Source organism: Olea europaea, unplaced genomic scaffold (assembly GCF_002742605.1).
Source record: "Olea europaea var. sylvestris unplaced genomic scaffold, O_europaea_v1 scaffold1416, whole genome shotgun sequence".
Classification (NCBI taxonomy): domain Eukaryota; kingdom Viridiplantae; phylum Streptophyta; class Magnoliopsida; order Lamiales; family Oleaceae; genus Olea; species Olea europaea.
In genome coordinates, this window is record NW_019231691.1 from 28,223 (window position 1) to 44,545 (window position 16,323).

Here is a 16,323-nt window from a genome sequence, read left to right on the forward strand (position 1 = left end):
AAAAAAAAAAAAAAAAAATTAAATAAATAAATAAAAGTGTTTCCCGCATTTTCAGTGAGTTTTCTATTTTTTCAAGTTTTACACTGAAAACGCCCAAAACAACAAAAAAGTCGTTTTGTGTTTTCTTCACAAATTTTTTTTTTCGTTTTCGAAAACGGGAAAGAGAACACGTTTTCACCGTTTTGAAAAATCGAAAACAGAAAACGACCCGAAAACGGTAAAGAGAATAGGGCCTAATTGTCTGAAATCTAGACTTAGCTTTGAGCTCGATTTAACAGACCTGTAATGCTCAAGGTTTTCAAGTTCATAATATAATTCATTGGAGCTATGGACAACTTATGACAAGTTCAGGTGTTCAAACTTCCAAATATTGGTTCTAACAATCCAGAAAATAGTACATAATTAAAAACAAAGCCAGAGAGAATTTCTTCTTTTGATTTAGGCATGAATATTGTGCTGAAAAAAGAAAAAAGTGAAGGAAAGAAAGAAAAAAACATCATCATTGATCATACCCTTGGGAATCTGCTAAAGTATGTTAATATGCTAGAATTTTCTAACTCTGAATTTCTACTTCAAGACAGAAGTCAGTGCGTATAAAGGCTTACAAGGACAGGAATGTCTAAATGGCAATTCATTGACCATAGAACAGGTATAAAAGATTTACCTTGCAAAGGTGATCATCACTACCAGAATATATGATGTGGCCAGTTTCATCAGCAAAGCAGACAGCATTGACATCAGACTACGAACAACATGCAAGTCAAATTAATATATTAAAACATCTGAATCTACCCAAGGAAGATCAGAAGAACATTTCAAATGCAGATATAACCATAGATAGAGGAGCAAATAAAAAAAAAAAAAAAAAGAAAAAAAAAAAAGTAAGTACTTCAAACTGATACACAAACTAATCCTACTGAGAAAGTCATTTTTCCATTTTATGTTACTGTTGATTAGCATATCGACGTCTTCAGGAACTTTCAATCGGTCAACTTTCACCTATCTCTGGTATCTGATAGTAGACAAATGCCTGCCATAAAAAAGATATTTTCCCCCCACCCCCCAAAACCGATCTTCAACCATACCATAACCAGACTAATAACTCCTAGAAGTACATCATATTGTAAAATAGAGTTCAGTACCTTATGAGCTTTGATCCGCAGGCTTACTCTCTTGGATTCAAGATCATAAACATAGATTGACTCATCACTGCTACCTGCCACAAGCTCTTGCCCATCTGTTGAAAATTTCACAGAGAAGATTCCGAAAGAATAATCCTCATAATCATCGGTGTTAGATGAAAACTCCAAACCTTCATGAATTTCCTAAATAAGAAAACCATTTATTATAATTTATGGCAGGGGAAACTAATCTAAGTATTTAATCATTTCAACATAATGTTTCTTGATAGTATCATTCATCAAGTCTCCCTCAGGGAGCTCCTGAGCAAATAAACTTGACCATTCATATTTCTGCAGAGTGCAGACAAAAGCTCCATTTATAATCCTTACAATATTCTTAGAATAGGGGGCACGCAAGAAATATATTATTTTGAGTGCTTTCAATTATACAGACCTGGAACGCGTGCTTTATCACAAAACACTGCCCATACCAATAGTAAAATACACAAGTTCTACGTCTTTTCTTTTCTTTTCAGTGATCTATGTTTTTGGTGATACATAATTCATCCTGCCAGTGACCAAATCTATACACAATGACCAACTGTCCATCAACTATTATTTCACTGAAGCAAGGAAATAATTCGCTCATGATGTTGAATGTGATACGATGAATAACAGAAAGGCTGAAGCACAAACAAGATGGGAAGCGTTGGAAACTCATTGCTTTAGCAGTCCAAATCAGAATATAAATAGAATTTTTACTACTTACAGTGATATTTGCATGAGACTCTTTTGTAGCAGATCCAACATCGACAATATGGACAACAGGTGAGATACTGGAATATGCCTGCAGTAATTGCATCAAACAAAACTGAAATAAGAAAACTAGCTGGAGGTGGGAGAAAGAAGGTCATAGCTTGGATGAACATCACCCTAATCACAACAGCTCATAAGGTACGTGGCAATATAATCTGAAGTATGTTCTAATGAGATAGAATTATTAGACATGCATCAAACGCCAAAACTGACTAAATCTTAACGGATCATTATGGCTTAGGGTAGATGAAATTTTAAGTAATCCCTGCCCTTTCCACAAAACTGAATGCAGCAAAAATTGCCATATATGATTTACAATATTATGCCAATAGACTACCCATGCAGAATCTAAATTACAATTTCCACAAGCTTACAAGCAAACGGCAATCTGGTGAAAGAGATGTATCACTAATTGTCCATCGCAAGCTTCTTGCCCGGATGTCCTTTTGTACTTTCCATCCATTATCAACATTATATATTCTAATATGACTTCCCTGTTCAGAACAGAATAACAGCCTGTTAACCCAATAGAACAAGCTTCTATGAAAATTGGGTAATTATTAAGACCTTCATAGGCCCTGAATACATGGCGCTTTATAGCAGAGGGTACCTGAAATCCTGCCACAAATAGAGAACCGTCTGCAGAAAACTGCGAAATGTATGCACAACTATTCATTTTATCGATTTCTGAAGGACCATTAACTGGCAAATACCTACTCAAGATATGACAAGAGTCTGCCAAAGAAAATCTCCCTCTTCCACTATAATTACATTCCCTGCCGGCCAACATTTTCACTGGAGAAACAGGCAGTCTCCCCTTACCAGGAGCTACCCAGCTCAGCCGCTCACTCGGGCTTGATGTAATCTTCGTAAGTTGTGCAATTTCAGCATCACCACAACCCAAGACGACATTTCCATGATATCCTCCAGCCTCCTTACCCACAGAAATATCATTATACCTTCTAGACCTACTCATTTTATAGTATTATATCTATTCCACAACTACTACAACAACAATATCAAAAAGTGAAATAACAATAGACCCTTCTATATGCAGCAAAATACTGAATTGAGCTCTTCTAAATCACTATTCGTCTCTTTCTTTTAACGAGTCTTCAAAGTTTCCTCAAACCATTCCTGCAAAACGTGATTCAGATTGTGAGAACTAATTTGAATCCATAAATTCCCAAAATCCATGACGAGTAAATTTACACAGAAAAGGATTACAATTATCTTTGACAAAAATAACAAGATTTAGCAAGAAAGAAAGAAAATTCAACCGTGTAAAAGCTTTCAACCATTCAAACAATCAGAATTAGATACACAAAATACAGCAACAAGATGAATCACTACAACATAACAGTTCGCAGTCGGGTGAAGACTGACTCGATATATAGCTGGCATACGTGAGCAATGACGCATACCTGAAATGGGTTTTCAAAGTTTCGGCAGAAATTAAATTTTGTATGTATTTTGGGACACAATTTGAGTCCACCGTAGTGTACGCGAGGGAATTCGCGATTGGCAACAGAATCCCACGAAAGTAAAGGAGTAATTTATATGGGAAAATTGCAGCTGTCACCCCAATCTTTCAACCTTTTTACACTATTGCGACGGAGCAGGATGGAACCGGAAAAGCTACTAGAGATTTAATGAGAATTAAACTCTTGTTTTATCGCTCCATTTACTATTTTATTTTAATTTTTCAAAAATATAAATTTATAATTTAATGATTGGACTATGTTTTCTATCACCATCCTGATTCTTGGATCGGGTGGAACTTAATTTGAAAATTGTTGTTAATTATAAAAAGAAATTTCATTCCAAAATTTTTTTATAGGTCCGTAACGTATTAAACTATAAATACACTCAAACTTTAACTAAGTTAAAAATGTAAATAACATAGAAATAAGATATGTCACCAATACACATGGCCTTACATTCGATGTTCAAATCACCTTAGTTAACTTGGTCCTAAATGCAATCCTCAAGCACCAATATTGCGCATAAATATGGAATTGTTAACGAGAATATGACTAGTGAGTCGAAAATGAAACTGATGTTGACTTAGGTACACGAGTTTTTGGTGGGGTATCTAAAAGGGTTGGAGAAAATTATTTCTTTCTTTAATTTTTTTCTTTTATCCTTTTAACAATTTTTTTCCTTTCAATATTGAAGTTAATATATCCATGCTTGAATTCAAGACACGCTCGATTAAAGTGTATTTTTGGACAGAAATTGTTAGTGGGAAGTGAAGCCACTAACAAATGAACGGTTCAAGATAGCGCTATCAACAAATGAAAGTTAGAGAAAAAGGTACAAACATGAGGACTGCGTTGCAATTTCCCTCTTATAATTGATGAGATATCTGGTAAATGGGCTGTAGACTAATGAAGGGTCAATATGAAGGACTTAATTGATTAGGGCCCATTCGGTGGTAGCCATTAAAGTCCAAAGCACCGTGTTTGATACGTTTTTCTTAAGGGAAAATTACCTGAAAACTTATATTTAAAGACTAATTTTAAAAAAAATAAAGAATTTAAATTTCATTTCAAAAATCAGGTGATAATTAAATTTCAATAATTAGACTTAATAAAATCTAATTTAACCTAACCCCACGCTCTCCCCTCGGCCCCATTCCCAATCCCATTTATCCCTAACCCTCATCCTCACCCTACTCTCTCTCTCTCTCTCTAACCTCTCTCTCTACCCACGAACCACATCGGAGGCAGCATCGTTGTTGGCGCGACCACAACATCACACCGTCGATGAACAACTGCACGATGCGGTATCTCAAAATCCAATTCATTTTTACCCTCACCCTCATCCTCTTCTTTCTCTCTAACCTCTCTCTCTCTACCCACGAACCACACGGAGGCGACGCCATTGTTGGCGCGACCACAACATCACACCGTCGACGAATAGCAGTACAATATGGACTTGACCCAACCTATTTGTTGAAATCATACCCCGTTTGCCGCACTGAAATGCAAACACACACAAACGAAGCGAACGGTGGTGTCATCCTCATGTTTGAAGATTTGAGAGCGGTGGCGTCATCTCCGGCATCACGATGCAGTAGCTTAGGGTATTTTCATGCTACCGTGGTTTTTAGTAGCGGTGGTATAATAGTTCTTCTTTACGGTGGTTTTCATGCCTAGGTGATGGGGGTACTGTGGTGGTGGGATGTTGATGGTGGTGGTGAATCTGCTGGGGGTGAGGTGGTGGTGTTGGTGCTTATTATGGTGGTTTGGGATGGTTTTGGTTTTGAGGTGATGGCTTTGTTGTATATGGTGGTGACTGATTTTTGTTGGTGGCAGTGGCAATGGATATGACGGTTGGGGCGATTTTTGAATTTGGTGGTGGTGGTCTTGGTCATGGTGCTGGCGTATGTAGCAATGCTGCTAGATTATATTGATGGTGGGGTGGTGTGGTGTGGTGTGGTGTGGCGCGAAGCCATGCCAATGATTTTTTTTTTTTTTTTTAACGAGGTGTCCCAGCTTGCGCCAGACTACATCCTCGTCCCTGAACCTCCGGCCCCTCAACTGCTCGGGGAGGTAAATCGCAGGATGTGCCCTTGTTGGTTCCCACATGGCTTTTACTCCTTCCCCAAAGGGAGCCTCCTCCATGGTGATTAATCCACCAATAATTCCTCCTTTATTGGATCAAACATGCCAATGATTTTGTTGCTTGTATTACATGTGGTTATGGTGAGATAATGTACGTTTAGTTGCCAATGTTGGGAATGGTGGTGAGTGACCAAATTTATTTTCATTGTGATTGCCCGTGACCATATTTGTGTTAATTGTACCTGTATGTGACTTGGTTACATATAGTCACAAATTAGACTAACATGGTTATAGACGGTCACATCGAAAACAAATTTGGTCATGAACACATAATGTCACAGTTTATACGTTACGGGTCATAATTCATTGTTGATGTCACATTTCACTGGTCACAGGTTTTGAGTTCACAAGCCACTGTCATTTTATGTCACAGATCAATATTAACAGGTTACGAGTCGTTTTGTAGAAGTCACTAATCAAATTTATGGGTCACATAATGTCACAAATTCAATAGAATGGATCACAGATCACAATGTGCACATGTCACAGATCCAATAAAATTTGTCACAAGTCATTATCAAAAAAGAAGAAAAAAGAAAAAAGGTAGTCGGAAAAGTGCGCGATCGTCGAAATGGTTGTCAGAGCCATTGTCGGGAAGTCGTCGAGATATTCGTCGGAGCCGTCGTCGAAATTGTCGTCGGAACTATCGTCGAAGGTGGGTGGTTGTGGAGAGAGAGAGAGAGGAGGTTTTGATGTGATGGATGGATGGGTTGGAGGTGGGTGGCGTAAGTAGATTAATTAAACTATATTATAATTAAGTATTTAATAAAATCAATTATCATCTAATTTTTGAAAGATTTACAGAAATTTGTTAATTTTGAAATGTGCTTTTTGAATGGAGAATTTATGTGGTGTCCCTTTTCTCAAATAAGTAAAAATTTTGAGTTTAATTCATGTTTATTTGGTGATACTTTTTTAAGTGTTTATAGGATTTCTGGAATAATAATTTGAAACTAAGCAGTGAATTAAATATGTGAAAAAAAAATAGTATATTTGATAAGCTTAAGTTAAAATTTAAATACCTTAATTGGCAAAACTTGTTCTCTTTAGCAAAATTGAAAAATAATACATTTACAAGCATCATGATAACCTAGACCATCACCATCGAACACCACTAAATACCACGTAAAAATCACCACCTCACCACTCTTATCAACTACCATGATAACCTAGACCATCACCATCAATGTGTTTCCTCATACTAGAAGCCACCACAAACCAAAACCAAAATTTACCAAACTCTAACCATGAACCAGCCACTATTGTTACCTAACAGCCATGATGGCGTCATTGCTTCAACCAACCATAGCCACCAAATTCACAGAGATCACAAGACATCGTGGCACCATGGGCTGCAAATGCCTCTAACCATGTAGCATGTTGTCATTGAATTTTAAAAATAACTACTCTTTTTCACCGACACTTTCTTGCTCAACAAATCCTGGAATCCAAAATTTACAGTGAAAAAATAATAATAATAATAAATCGGACGACTATTCATTATTATTTTGTATTAAATTCTTTATATTGTCAAGTGCAGTGCACCAAACGTGGCCAAAACGAATGACATTTCTCTCAAAATTAATAGATTTTCAACCAATAAAAGTCATTTCATTTATGTCAGATCACTCAATTAAACCACCAATTGCTAAGAAAAGGATTACATATACTTCTTGAGAGAAGACAATATTTATCATTTTCATCTCATGAACCCAAATCTAATTCTCTTGTACAAAGAACCAGTGTGCCATAAACCGTTACATTATCTTAACATGGAACATATATACAAGGTCACTCCGAGGCCGATAATATTTCATGTCATAAACACGGGATCACATGCATCTTCCCCGTCACTTTTGCTCAAACACGGACAAATTCAACAAAGCTGCCTCAATCTATGCAACTTGTTTGGTAAGGTAGGTTGTATAATAGTGAACAATATTAAGGATGAAAAAAGCAGCAGCAGGAAAAGACGTGTTTATTATACTGTCTAGTATGGTCAGCCACCGTGTACCAGATATGCACTAGGAGTCGTCGAACAAACACCTTGCAATAGTGGTAGCAAGCTCACTGACCTTCTGAGGGTGGAGAACAACTGCACATATTCCAAAACAAACACCAACAGCAGCAATTGCAAAGACGAGTGGATGAGAGATCACAACTGTCATTGTAAATAAGCGACTGCAAGACTTTCCCGGCCTTTCCTCAAGGTTTACACTCATCAGAAGCTCTCCATTCAAAAGGGGAACAGTTGCACTTTCACCTAGAGAAGGTAAAGCCACTCTTGACTCCAAGTTATTCTTTGCCCATTTGAGACCCTGCAAAATGTCCAAATTGCCATCCCATTTACTAAAATAAGATGTGTATTTACTAACAAACACAATAGGTGCTTGTTTAGTAGTCTTTTTAAGTGCTTATAAACTGTGAGTCCTACTGAACGTGTGGATAATAAGTTAGTTTGACATGTGGATCCTATGAAACATACTGATAAAAAATATGTTTGACCAGCTTAAATTATAATTTAAGCTTTGCCAAACAAGCAATAGGTAGCTGATGTCCTCACCTGATTGGTAGCTGGAACAGGAGGACTATCATGTTGGGAGATTTGACTGAAAAAATTTCCATCCAACGCATGCCTTACTGAATATTTTTTTTCCTCTAGTGTCTGATGAAGTACATTTCTCACATTATCCATATTTACCCGTAATAACTTCATATCAGCATCAGAAATTCCAACCACAAAATTATTATCCATCTTAGATTTCATGCAGTGTAATATTCTCTCCAAAATGACGGCAGATTCTCGTTCTATCAGAAAATTCAGTAAATAGTTGAATCTTTGTACTTGAGTAGATGTCAGCGGTTGCTCTGATATGGGTTTTTTGAGTGACCATGCTACCTCCAAAAGAAACCTCGAGAACTCAGCTTGTCTTGTGGCCAAAATTTCACATGCAGACCTCAGGGAAAACTGTTGTTCTTCGGAGCCAAGAGACGTATTAAAATTTTTTTGCAACAGCTCCATTTCTACACAAACTTCCTTGTTCCCAATAAGAATAGGAATGAAATTTGATAAACCAGACAGATTCTCAACCTACAAAATGTAAAAACCACAGCCTAATTAAAATGAGAATGCAACCATTTGGAAAGGCATTTTGAAACAATGTCTAACCATTTTTCTTATGAGTCGAATTTGATGCAAGATTTCTTAAAACGGATTCAATGCGTTTTGAAATTGAGTGGTTTAAAATAACTTGAATGCAAAGCAACATATTTGGACAAAGGTTCAAATGCTCATCTGCAATGAAACACAGCACTGGCAAAAAGGGATTCATGTACCCTAACCCAAATTTATGGGGTCTATGGCTGTTTTATTAATGTTGTAAAATGACTGTAACGGTTTCTTGTCTCTATCATGAGATGAGTAGAACAGGTAAACATAATATTATGTACAGACTGAAGAGACAGCAAACGGTGAAAGAGGTGCTCGCTCTCAGATTCACCTCAATAAATGCAGGGCCAAAAAGATAGAGATCAGTTGGAGGGACATATATTTTCAGTAACTGGTGGTCAACACTGTTGGTGTCCCCTTCTTTCTTACAGCCAATGGAAGAAACACAAATATTATATGCCAGATACTGTCCGCCAAATGATACAAGAAACCTGATACGACCATAAAATGATTTAGGGCAATCTAGAAAAATATTACATAAACTTGATTCTATGAAATGGAACAACTGAGCGAATAATCAAGTGTGGATATTTTTCAAAGAGTAACAAACCAATCTCAAAACCCTAGCCGAATGCAATTTCTAGCTTACCTATTCAATCAGCCAATTTTAAAGACTAATCAATTTCTTAGATTATGCAGCCATCATTTGTACAAGAGACAAAGCCACTGTTGGGCCCCCATTAAAAATTATAATTCATTTTTCTCTCGCTTATTATCAACCACACATTCTCCAATAAAATTATATTACATATAATTCCAAAACTTTTTCTTCTTTTTAACCACACATTCTTCAAAAAAACACTATTCCAACCATTAAAATTTCATATAATGGGGGCCAAACAAGGGAAAAATTATCTCTGACTTTTAAATCTTCACCTCATTTATCTTCTTGAAAGTCAAGGCAACAAAGCAATATCTAGCATACCTTTTACGTCAGCCAATTATAAAAACTAATCAGTTTCATAGACTATGCAGCCATCATTTGTTGAACAGACAAAATTATCTTGCGATTTTTAAATCTTCACCCCCATTTATCTTCTTGGAAGTACAAGGCAACAAGCATAACAGTTTGATATTCAAAAGTTTTCTAACACTTCCTCATATCCATGAAGAACTATCCACCTTCATGGCCAAAACCGCAAAAAGCACACAGAGAATCCCCTACCCCCTCCCGTCTCCGCATTTCATTCTGTCACCCCTTCAATCTCCCACCTGTTAGAGGGCTACGCTATTAAGATAACGATTGCAAAATAGGTAGTAAGATAAATTAGACAACTTATGAGAGCTCAAGTATCAATGAAAGTTGATCAGATTTTTACAGAAAGTATAAGAAAAAAGAAAATGTTTTCTTAAAAACTGCAAAAAGAAACTTTAGCAAAATCTTTCCAAACTGAAAAGGCATCTCTACCGAAATTTTGGTTGAAGGAGATTGGTTCCACAAGCTACAAACTCCAAAGGCTTCCCAGCTTCAAAGCATGTTGGATAAACGTAATGAAGCTTTGGAGCTTGTTCATTCACCTTGACTTCCACTACACAATCATCTGTTTCCACAAAGTCAAACACTGTGTTAGTAACAAGTCACAGTAAACAAAGGTCTTGATGTTCACATAATTCATATCCTTTGGGCGAGTCACGCACCAAAGTATGCCAAACTATTATATCTTTGACATCAAAGAAACTTGAACATTTCCTGTTTCTTTCCTTGTTCAGTTTTATATCAAAATGCTTTCTCAATTGTCCATGATTTTATCATGAAATGTTCAAAAAAGGATGTAATCAATATTTGTGAAGCTCCTAAGAGAGCAATATTGAATGAAAATAAAAATTTGAGAAGCCAACAAACCTTTAGTGACACGAAATATCTTGTTATATAGATATACATGCATTCTTCCAGACAGCATGTTTCCAGGAGAGGCGAGAAGTTCTTGTATACATTTGGCCGGCTCCTCCAATAACTGACACAATGATATTAAATAATTTGTCCAAGATCAAAATTTCACCAAAACTTATAAAGCTAAGATAATCGCGTATTAAACAAAACATAAAAAGATGTCATCACTATTTCAATGAATTGAATGAAATTTGAAGTTTTATCTAACCCTCAAATTGGTGCGCAAGAAAAGCGATAAAAGTATCCACTTAGATGTTGCATTACATAAAGCGAATGCTGAACTTCGGTCCCCCAAAATGACACTCTTTAGGAACCATGCCTTCCAGAGCTACAAGAAAATCTCTGAACTCCTTAAAATTTCACTTAAGTAGTTGCTCCAGTTTAGGTTGTTCATAGTTTTTTTTGTGGAAGATTGGCAATGAAAAGGACTAATTGGGCTAATGCTAATTCCAGATACATACACAACTCTTCTGAGAGCTGAGGGGTAAGATATTGCAATCTCTACATACAAATATCTAACATTCATCATTATGTTCTATCATATATGCTTTCCAATTATCAGGTAATGTGGTATTAAAGACGAATAATACTTCGACTATGCCAAACATGCCCTTCATGTCAATGAAGTGGCTCACGACTTCGATTCCATGTAGGAATTATGTGGCTGCAACTTCTTAAAGTTCAAAAACTGACTGAAATGACCACACAGCCTTCAGTGTCGTGATGCACGTCTGGTGTTATCCGATTGCCAAAAATGGACGGAAATTAGGTTTTCGATTTTCGGTTGGGGAAGCAAAGTTTTATTTACCACTTTCATTATCAAATCTATGATATTAGCAACTGAACACTGGCAAGTTCAAAGTGCAGTTAATTTACTTATGGAGTATCTTTATAATCATAGGCGCAAGGCTCAGTACAAATGAGTAAACATTCAACATTACTAATTAACTTCAGTCCAACAGATGAATGGGAAAGAATAAATCCAAATTACCTTGAGCCACATTACTTTGGGCACTGCAATAAAAGCAGTCAAAATTGTACAACCTGGACGGATATACCCCTCCAGTTCAACAGGCATGCTGGCCAACCACTCAAATATCTGCACAAGTATTTACAAGCGTGTTATTTAAAACCTCACATCTTTGATACCAAGAACATTTAACCTCTCCTTTATGTACTAAACTGTAATATTAATCTTTAGAATACTTGGTGCCGAAGTCGACGAGGAAACTCAGCAGGATTCCAATCATAGAGCTTGAATGAGATCCGAACAGCAGGGCACTACAATATGTAAAAGTAGTTATGCTTTGCAACTGCTACAGTAATATTTTACACACTGGAGCATTGGACCTACCAAAGAGGAGAAAGAGCTATTGTTCTCACAATAGGAAGGGGAATATTTCTGTTTGGGTTTCTCTTTCTCCCCATCAAGATGAGTTTCACCAGAAGCAGCAAACGCCAAAAAAGTATCCCTCTGGATAGTCTGGGAACCAAGTCCTGAGTTTATTGTCGACATATGTCCTTCAGACTCTAACAATATTTCCGGTTCTGCAATCTGACTGCTCAAGCATATGCTATCTGTGCCATATAGAATTCAACAACTTCAACAGTGCAAAATAGTGAACATCGAATTTCAGGATAAACAATGCACGCATGAATGGATATAACAAATAGCGATCATAGCCCGGCAAAAATGTATACTTTGCCAAACATACATAAAATCATCCACTCCTACTGACATGTCTAGGCAAAAGAAATATAGAGAAATTAATGGAGGAGAGACTGTCAGAAACTTTTCATGGAGAATCACCATGTTGATAAAAGTTCATACCTTTTCCCTTGTCAGCATTGCAGCTGACATCATCAACTAAAACAACCTGCAGAGACTCCTTCTCAGTGCTTCCTTTAGAATCATTGGGTCTTCTTCGACGTCTATTATTGTGGCGTTCCAATTTTCTGCGACAACTACGTTTACCCTCATCGAAATCTGACAAAATGTGAAACCTGCCAAGGGTAGAAACATTAGCATGAGCAAGTATAAATGATAACTAAGTGCCATTAATCCTAGCCAGCCAAAGTAATGGTCATGTTCATCTTTTTCACAGTTCCAATATAAATAACCAAAAGACTTAAATAGCATGCACATCTAACTGTTTCTAAAAAATCTAACGAAGTAGTTATGCTGAAAATCAGAAACTGCAATTCTTTCACTAGTACCATGTACAATTTTAAACTTAATCCAAGAGTTACCATACAAATATAAATATCTAGCCTTAACTTACATTTCCACAAAATAATGAAGCAGCAGCCTGCAGATTAAAGAAAAGGTCACTTGAATTGCCCATTTCGTATTTTTGAAATTCAACAAATTATTTCCAGACAAAGGTTCCCCAACTTATTCCCACTGTGATATTATCATTTACAGGAATAAAGATTCTTTCACGAGGCAGATTGCTTCAAGTACAGATAGACCAAATATTCCACAAAAAATGTATGGAATAAAACCTGAGTGCATAAATTGCTTCAAGATTTTTAATTTAATTCTTATCCCGCCAGAAGTTTTATTTTAATTTGATTCAAGTGTCTAAGCTCCTTTCCCAATTTTTCAGTGAATCAATCAGCCTAATCTTAAACCTATGAGATTCTTTGCTCCACAATGATTCTTTCCATTCCAACACAAGTATTTATAGCTCTTAACCCAGGCATTCAAACAAAAAATTCTCAACAAAGGTTCCTCGTCAAAAAGCGATATTCATTACAATACTTAAAATTAGTGATTAATTATCATCAATATCATATAACCACAACGGAACTCTGAAAGCAATTATGTGCACATATTACATGTGTACATAATTTTCCCGGATTCATAGTGACATGCAGAATATTAATAGTTATCTGTGCATTATTTGCATTTTTAATCACCGACCCTGCCTTATGATATCCCCAGGTTGTGCATGTTCTTTTACATGTGTATATGCATCTAAACCAGAACCCAACCTTTAAGGCAAAAGACAAGACTTGAACTGCAAGTACCATTCTGCGTTGATTTTATAGATACGAAAACAAAAACAGTAAAATGTAAATGAGCATATCAACCTTGCAATCCAATTCAGAAAATCATATTTTTCATTTGTCTCTACGTGACCTTCTTAAATGTGAATAAATAAAAATAAGTCAATCTATAACTAAATCTCTCTTCGCCAATCTATCCCAGTACAACATAATGACAAATTAAAACTTATCAAACCTAAAAATCATATTTTATCACCTTTACTCCTGTATTTAATTTTTTACTTCCTAGCCTACAATTAAAAAGAGCTAAACTATTAATCGTGGTTTATGTTTCTTCTTTTCTTTGTTTGTTTCAAGAAATCTGTCGTTTCCAACACCTCCTTTTTCCCTTTATTCTTTTTTCAGATAGTATAAAGTACAGTAGCCGCATAATAGATAAAAGGAAAATTTATTTTTGCCCACCATAGCTTTCTGTATAAAACTCATTTCGTCATCAATTCATTTACGAATACAACTCCATAAAAGCATATAAAACATAAAAAATCATATCTAAAGGGTAGACAAATTTACTCAACACTTAAACATAAGCTCACTTTCCACATTGTTGGCAATATCTCTTGCTCTCTCCATCAAGAACCACCACACTAGCATTGGCGCACTGCAAGCAGACCCTGTGCCTCTTATGGTATCCTTTGAGCTTGCTAATATCGGCCTCACACTCCGGGACCTGGCACCTGGCCGTGGCTCCAACGGGGACCCTGACAGTCCGAACCCGCTTCTTACCCGACTGATCCCCACTTTCCTCCTCCTCCAGCTTAGCATCCAGCTCCGGGCAAGCACACGGGATCCGCCCCGCCAAAAAATTCGAGCAGACCAATCTTGGGTCCCTCTTCCTCACCCTGGTTGAATTTTTGGGCTGTTGACTTTGGGGCTGAATAGGGTCAACACCGGGTCCAGATTCTGATTCGGGTCCATGGATGGCTTGTGGGTCAAAGGCGAGGTTCAGATTGTCATCGAGGTCGAAATCAAGAAAATTGGACCAGTCAAAGAGGGAGGCAGAGGTAGGATCACCGGTGATATTACCATCGTCGGTGGACGGAAATTCAAGGATTTGTAGCAAGTCCGACGGAGTTTCCGTGTGTTTTTGTTGCATTTTCTTCGCCTGAAAAATGGGAGAAATGGACTTGGAAGTTCTTGGGAGAAGTAAGAGTCAGAGGCGAGTGAGGCGGGAGAATCGTTAGGTGGCGACACGGAGACATTAGATTCCCTAAGCGGGAATTATTGGATGCTATGCGAGCACTAATGATGATGACCTTTGGTAAAATAAAAAAAAAGTTGACCCCAACCCGCCCCGTCTATAGAGATTTGTGGGGGAGATAAATCGTGGGATGTGTTCCAGCAGATCAAAGAATAAAAGCTGTCTGTACATTGTGCCTACAAAGAGTCCAATTTCATATTTCAGGAATCGAACCCCCACATTGCAGCTGCCAACAAACCGTGAAATAACCTCATTCGTGTCCTTTGCACCACTACACTATGTCCCGAGGGCGGTAAAATACATTGATAACATGATAATTAAAGCAACTCTATTGCCAAATATTTACTATTCATTTTAGTGGAATACCCCCTAGATGTCATTTTTCGTGCGAAATTCCTCAGACGTTTCATTTGGTGCAAAGCTCTTTAAATCATTCAAACTTTGACCCTCTTTTTCTTTTAATTTTTTCTTCTCACTTTTATTTTAAATCACACAATTTTTCATAAATTAATATTACATGTAAATAAAATAAAAAATCTTACTTTTTTAACCACACATTCTACATAAAAAAACACTATTTCATACATTAAAAATTGAAAAAAGGGAGGGGGGTCAAACGGAGGATTAATACTTAATCGTTAAAAATAGTAAAGATGGCCAGTAATATAAGAGTAATTGACACAATACACTATCATGTTACTTATTTTACACAATATTCCCTAAGCTTTCATTTTGGCGCAAAATTCCTCTAAATAAATCAAAAAAATTAAGAAACAATTGTAGCCAGAGTCTCAAATCTTTTCAAAATACTTAGATGATTATAACTAATAAAAAAAACCATATTTTAAAAAGGGAAAAAATATTATCTTTCCCAACACGCGCACACCCTATCCCCCGTCCCCATCCCAAATTACTTTGTTTCTAAGTTCCTATTTGGGGCACATCATTTGTTTCCTTAAAATGAGAATTCTCGTCGTTTCGCACATAGCTAGGCCCCACACAAGAGATGGGAAGTCAACGAAGCCAACTGGATGTGATCGTTAACGGTCAAAATTTTCATTTTTTTGTCCAATAATGTGTCTCAAACAGGCCTTAAATATTTCCACCACTGAACGGCGACACCACCATGTCTGTAGTAATTGTAGACAAGTTAACAATGGCATACATCAAGTATAGAAAATCATGCACCAGAAATTACCTTTTAATCACCACCATCTCCAAAACAAAACTAAATACCACCACTCACTCTAAATTCACAATTTTCTATCTCTTTTCTTTCTCATCTACCACCGCCACCTCCAAACACCAACGATAACCCCATCAACACTACCGCCATCATCTCCTCCAAGAAGAAGAAATTCACATCT

General features: G+C 36.8%; 2 protein-coding genes across 5 annotated transcripts in view; both read right to left on the reverse strand.

The window, feature by feature from the left end:
- Window positions 1–3,481, reverse strand: part of LOC111375806 (LEC14B protein-like) — a 5,703-nt gene extending 2,222 nt beyond the window's left edge. Inside the window, exons 1-6 of one of the 3 annotated variants that reach the window (XM_022998705.1) lie at window positions 3,362–3,481; window positions 2,548–3,074; window positions 2,312–2,431; window positions 1,891–1,968; window positions 1,143–1,325; window positions 665–742 (exon numbers count right to left, since the gene is read on the reverse strand). In XM_022998705.1, coding sequence (XP_022854473.1) covers window positions 665–742; window positions 1,143–1,325; window positions 1,891–1,968; window positions 2,312–2,431; window positions 2,548–2,913 — 825 coding nt within the window. In that variant the 5' untranslated portion in view covers window positions 2,914–3,074; window positions 3,362–3,481. The other 2 variants (XM_022998704.1, XM_022998706.1) reach the window with 2 other exon arrangements.
- A 3,763-nt stretch (window positions 3,482–7,244) lies between these two features.
- On the reverse strand, window positions 7,245–14,988 carry LOC111375807 (squamosa promoter-binding-like protein 7). Of its 2 annotated transcripts, none has more exons than XM_022998708.1 (10): window positions 14,292–14,988; window positions 12,518–12,690; window positions 12,041–12,264; window positions 11,893–11,940; window positions 11,678–11,785; window positions 10,639–10,750; window positions 10,204–10,336; window positions 9,067–9,226; window positions 8,130–8,657; window positions 7,245–7,884 (listed from the first exon to the last, which is right to left on the reverse strand). In XM_022998708.1, the coding sequence occupies exons 1-10, from the start codon at window positions 14,849–14,851 to the stop codon at window positions 7,591–7,593; spliced, it is 2,340 nt and encodes a 779-aa protein (XP_022854476.1). In that variant the 5' UTR covers window positions 14,852–14,988; the 3' UTR covers window positions 7,245–7,590. The 2 variants fall into 2 exon arrangements, with proteins under 2 accessions (XP_022854476.1, XP_022854475.1); XM_022998707.1 differs by having other exon boundaries at window positions 11,893–11,967.
- Between the last annotated feature and the right edge of the window lie 1,335 nt (window positions 14,989–16,323).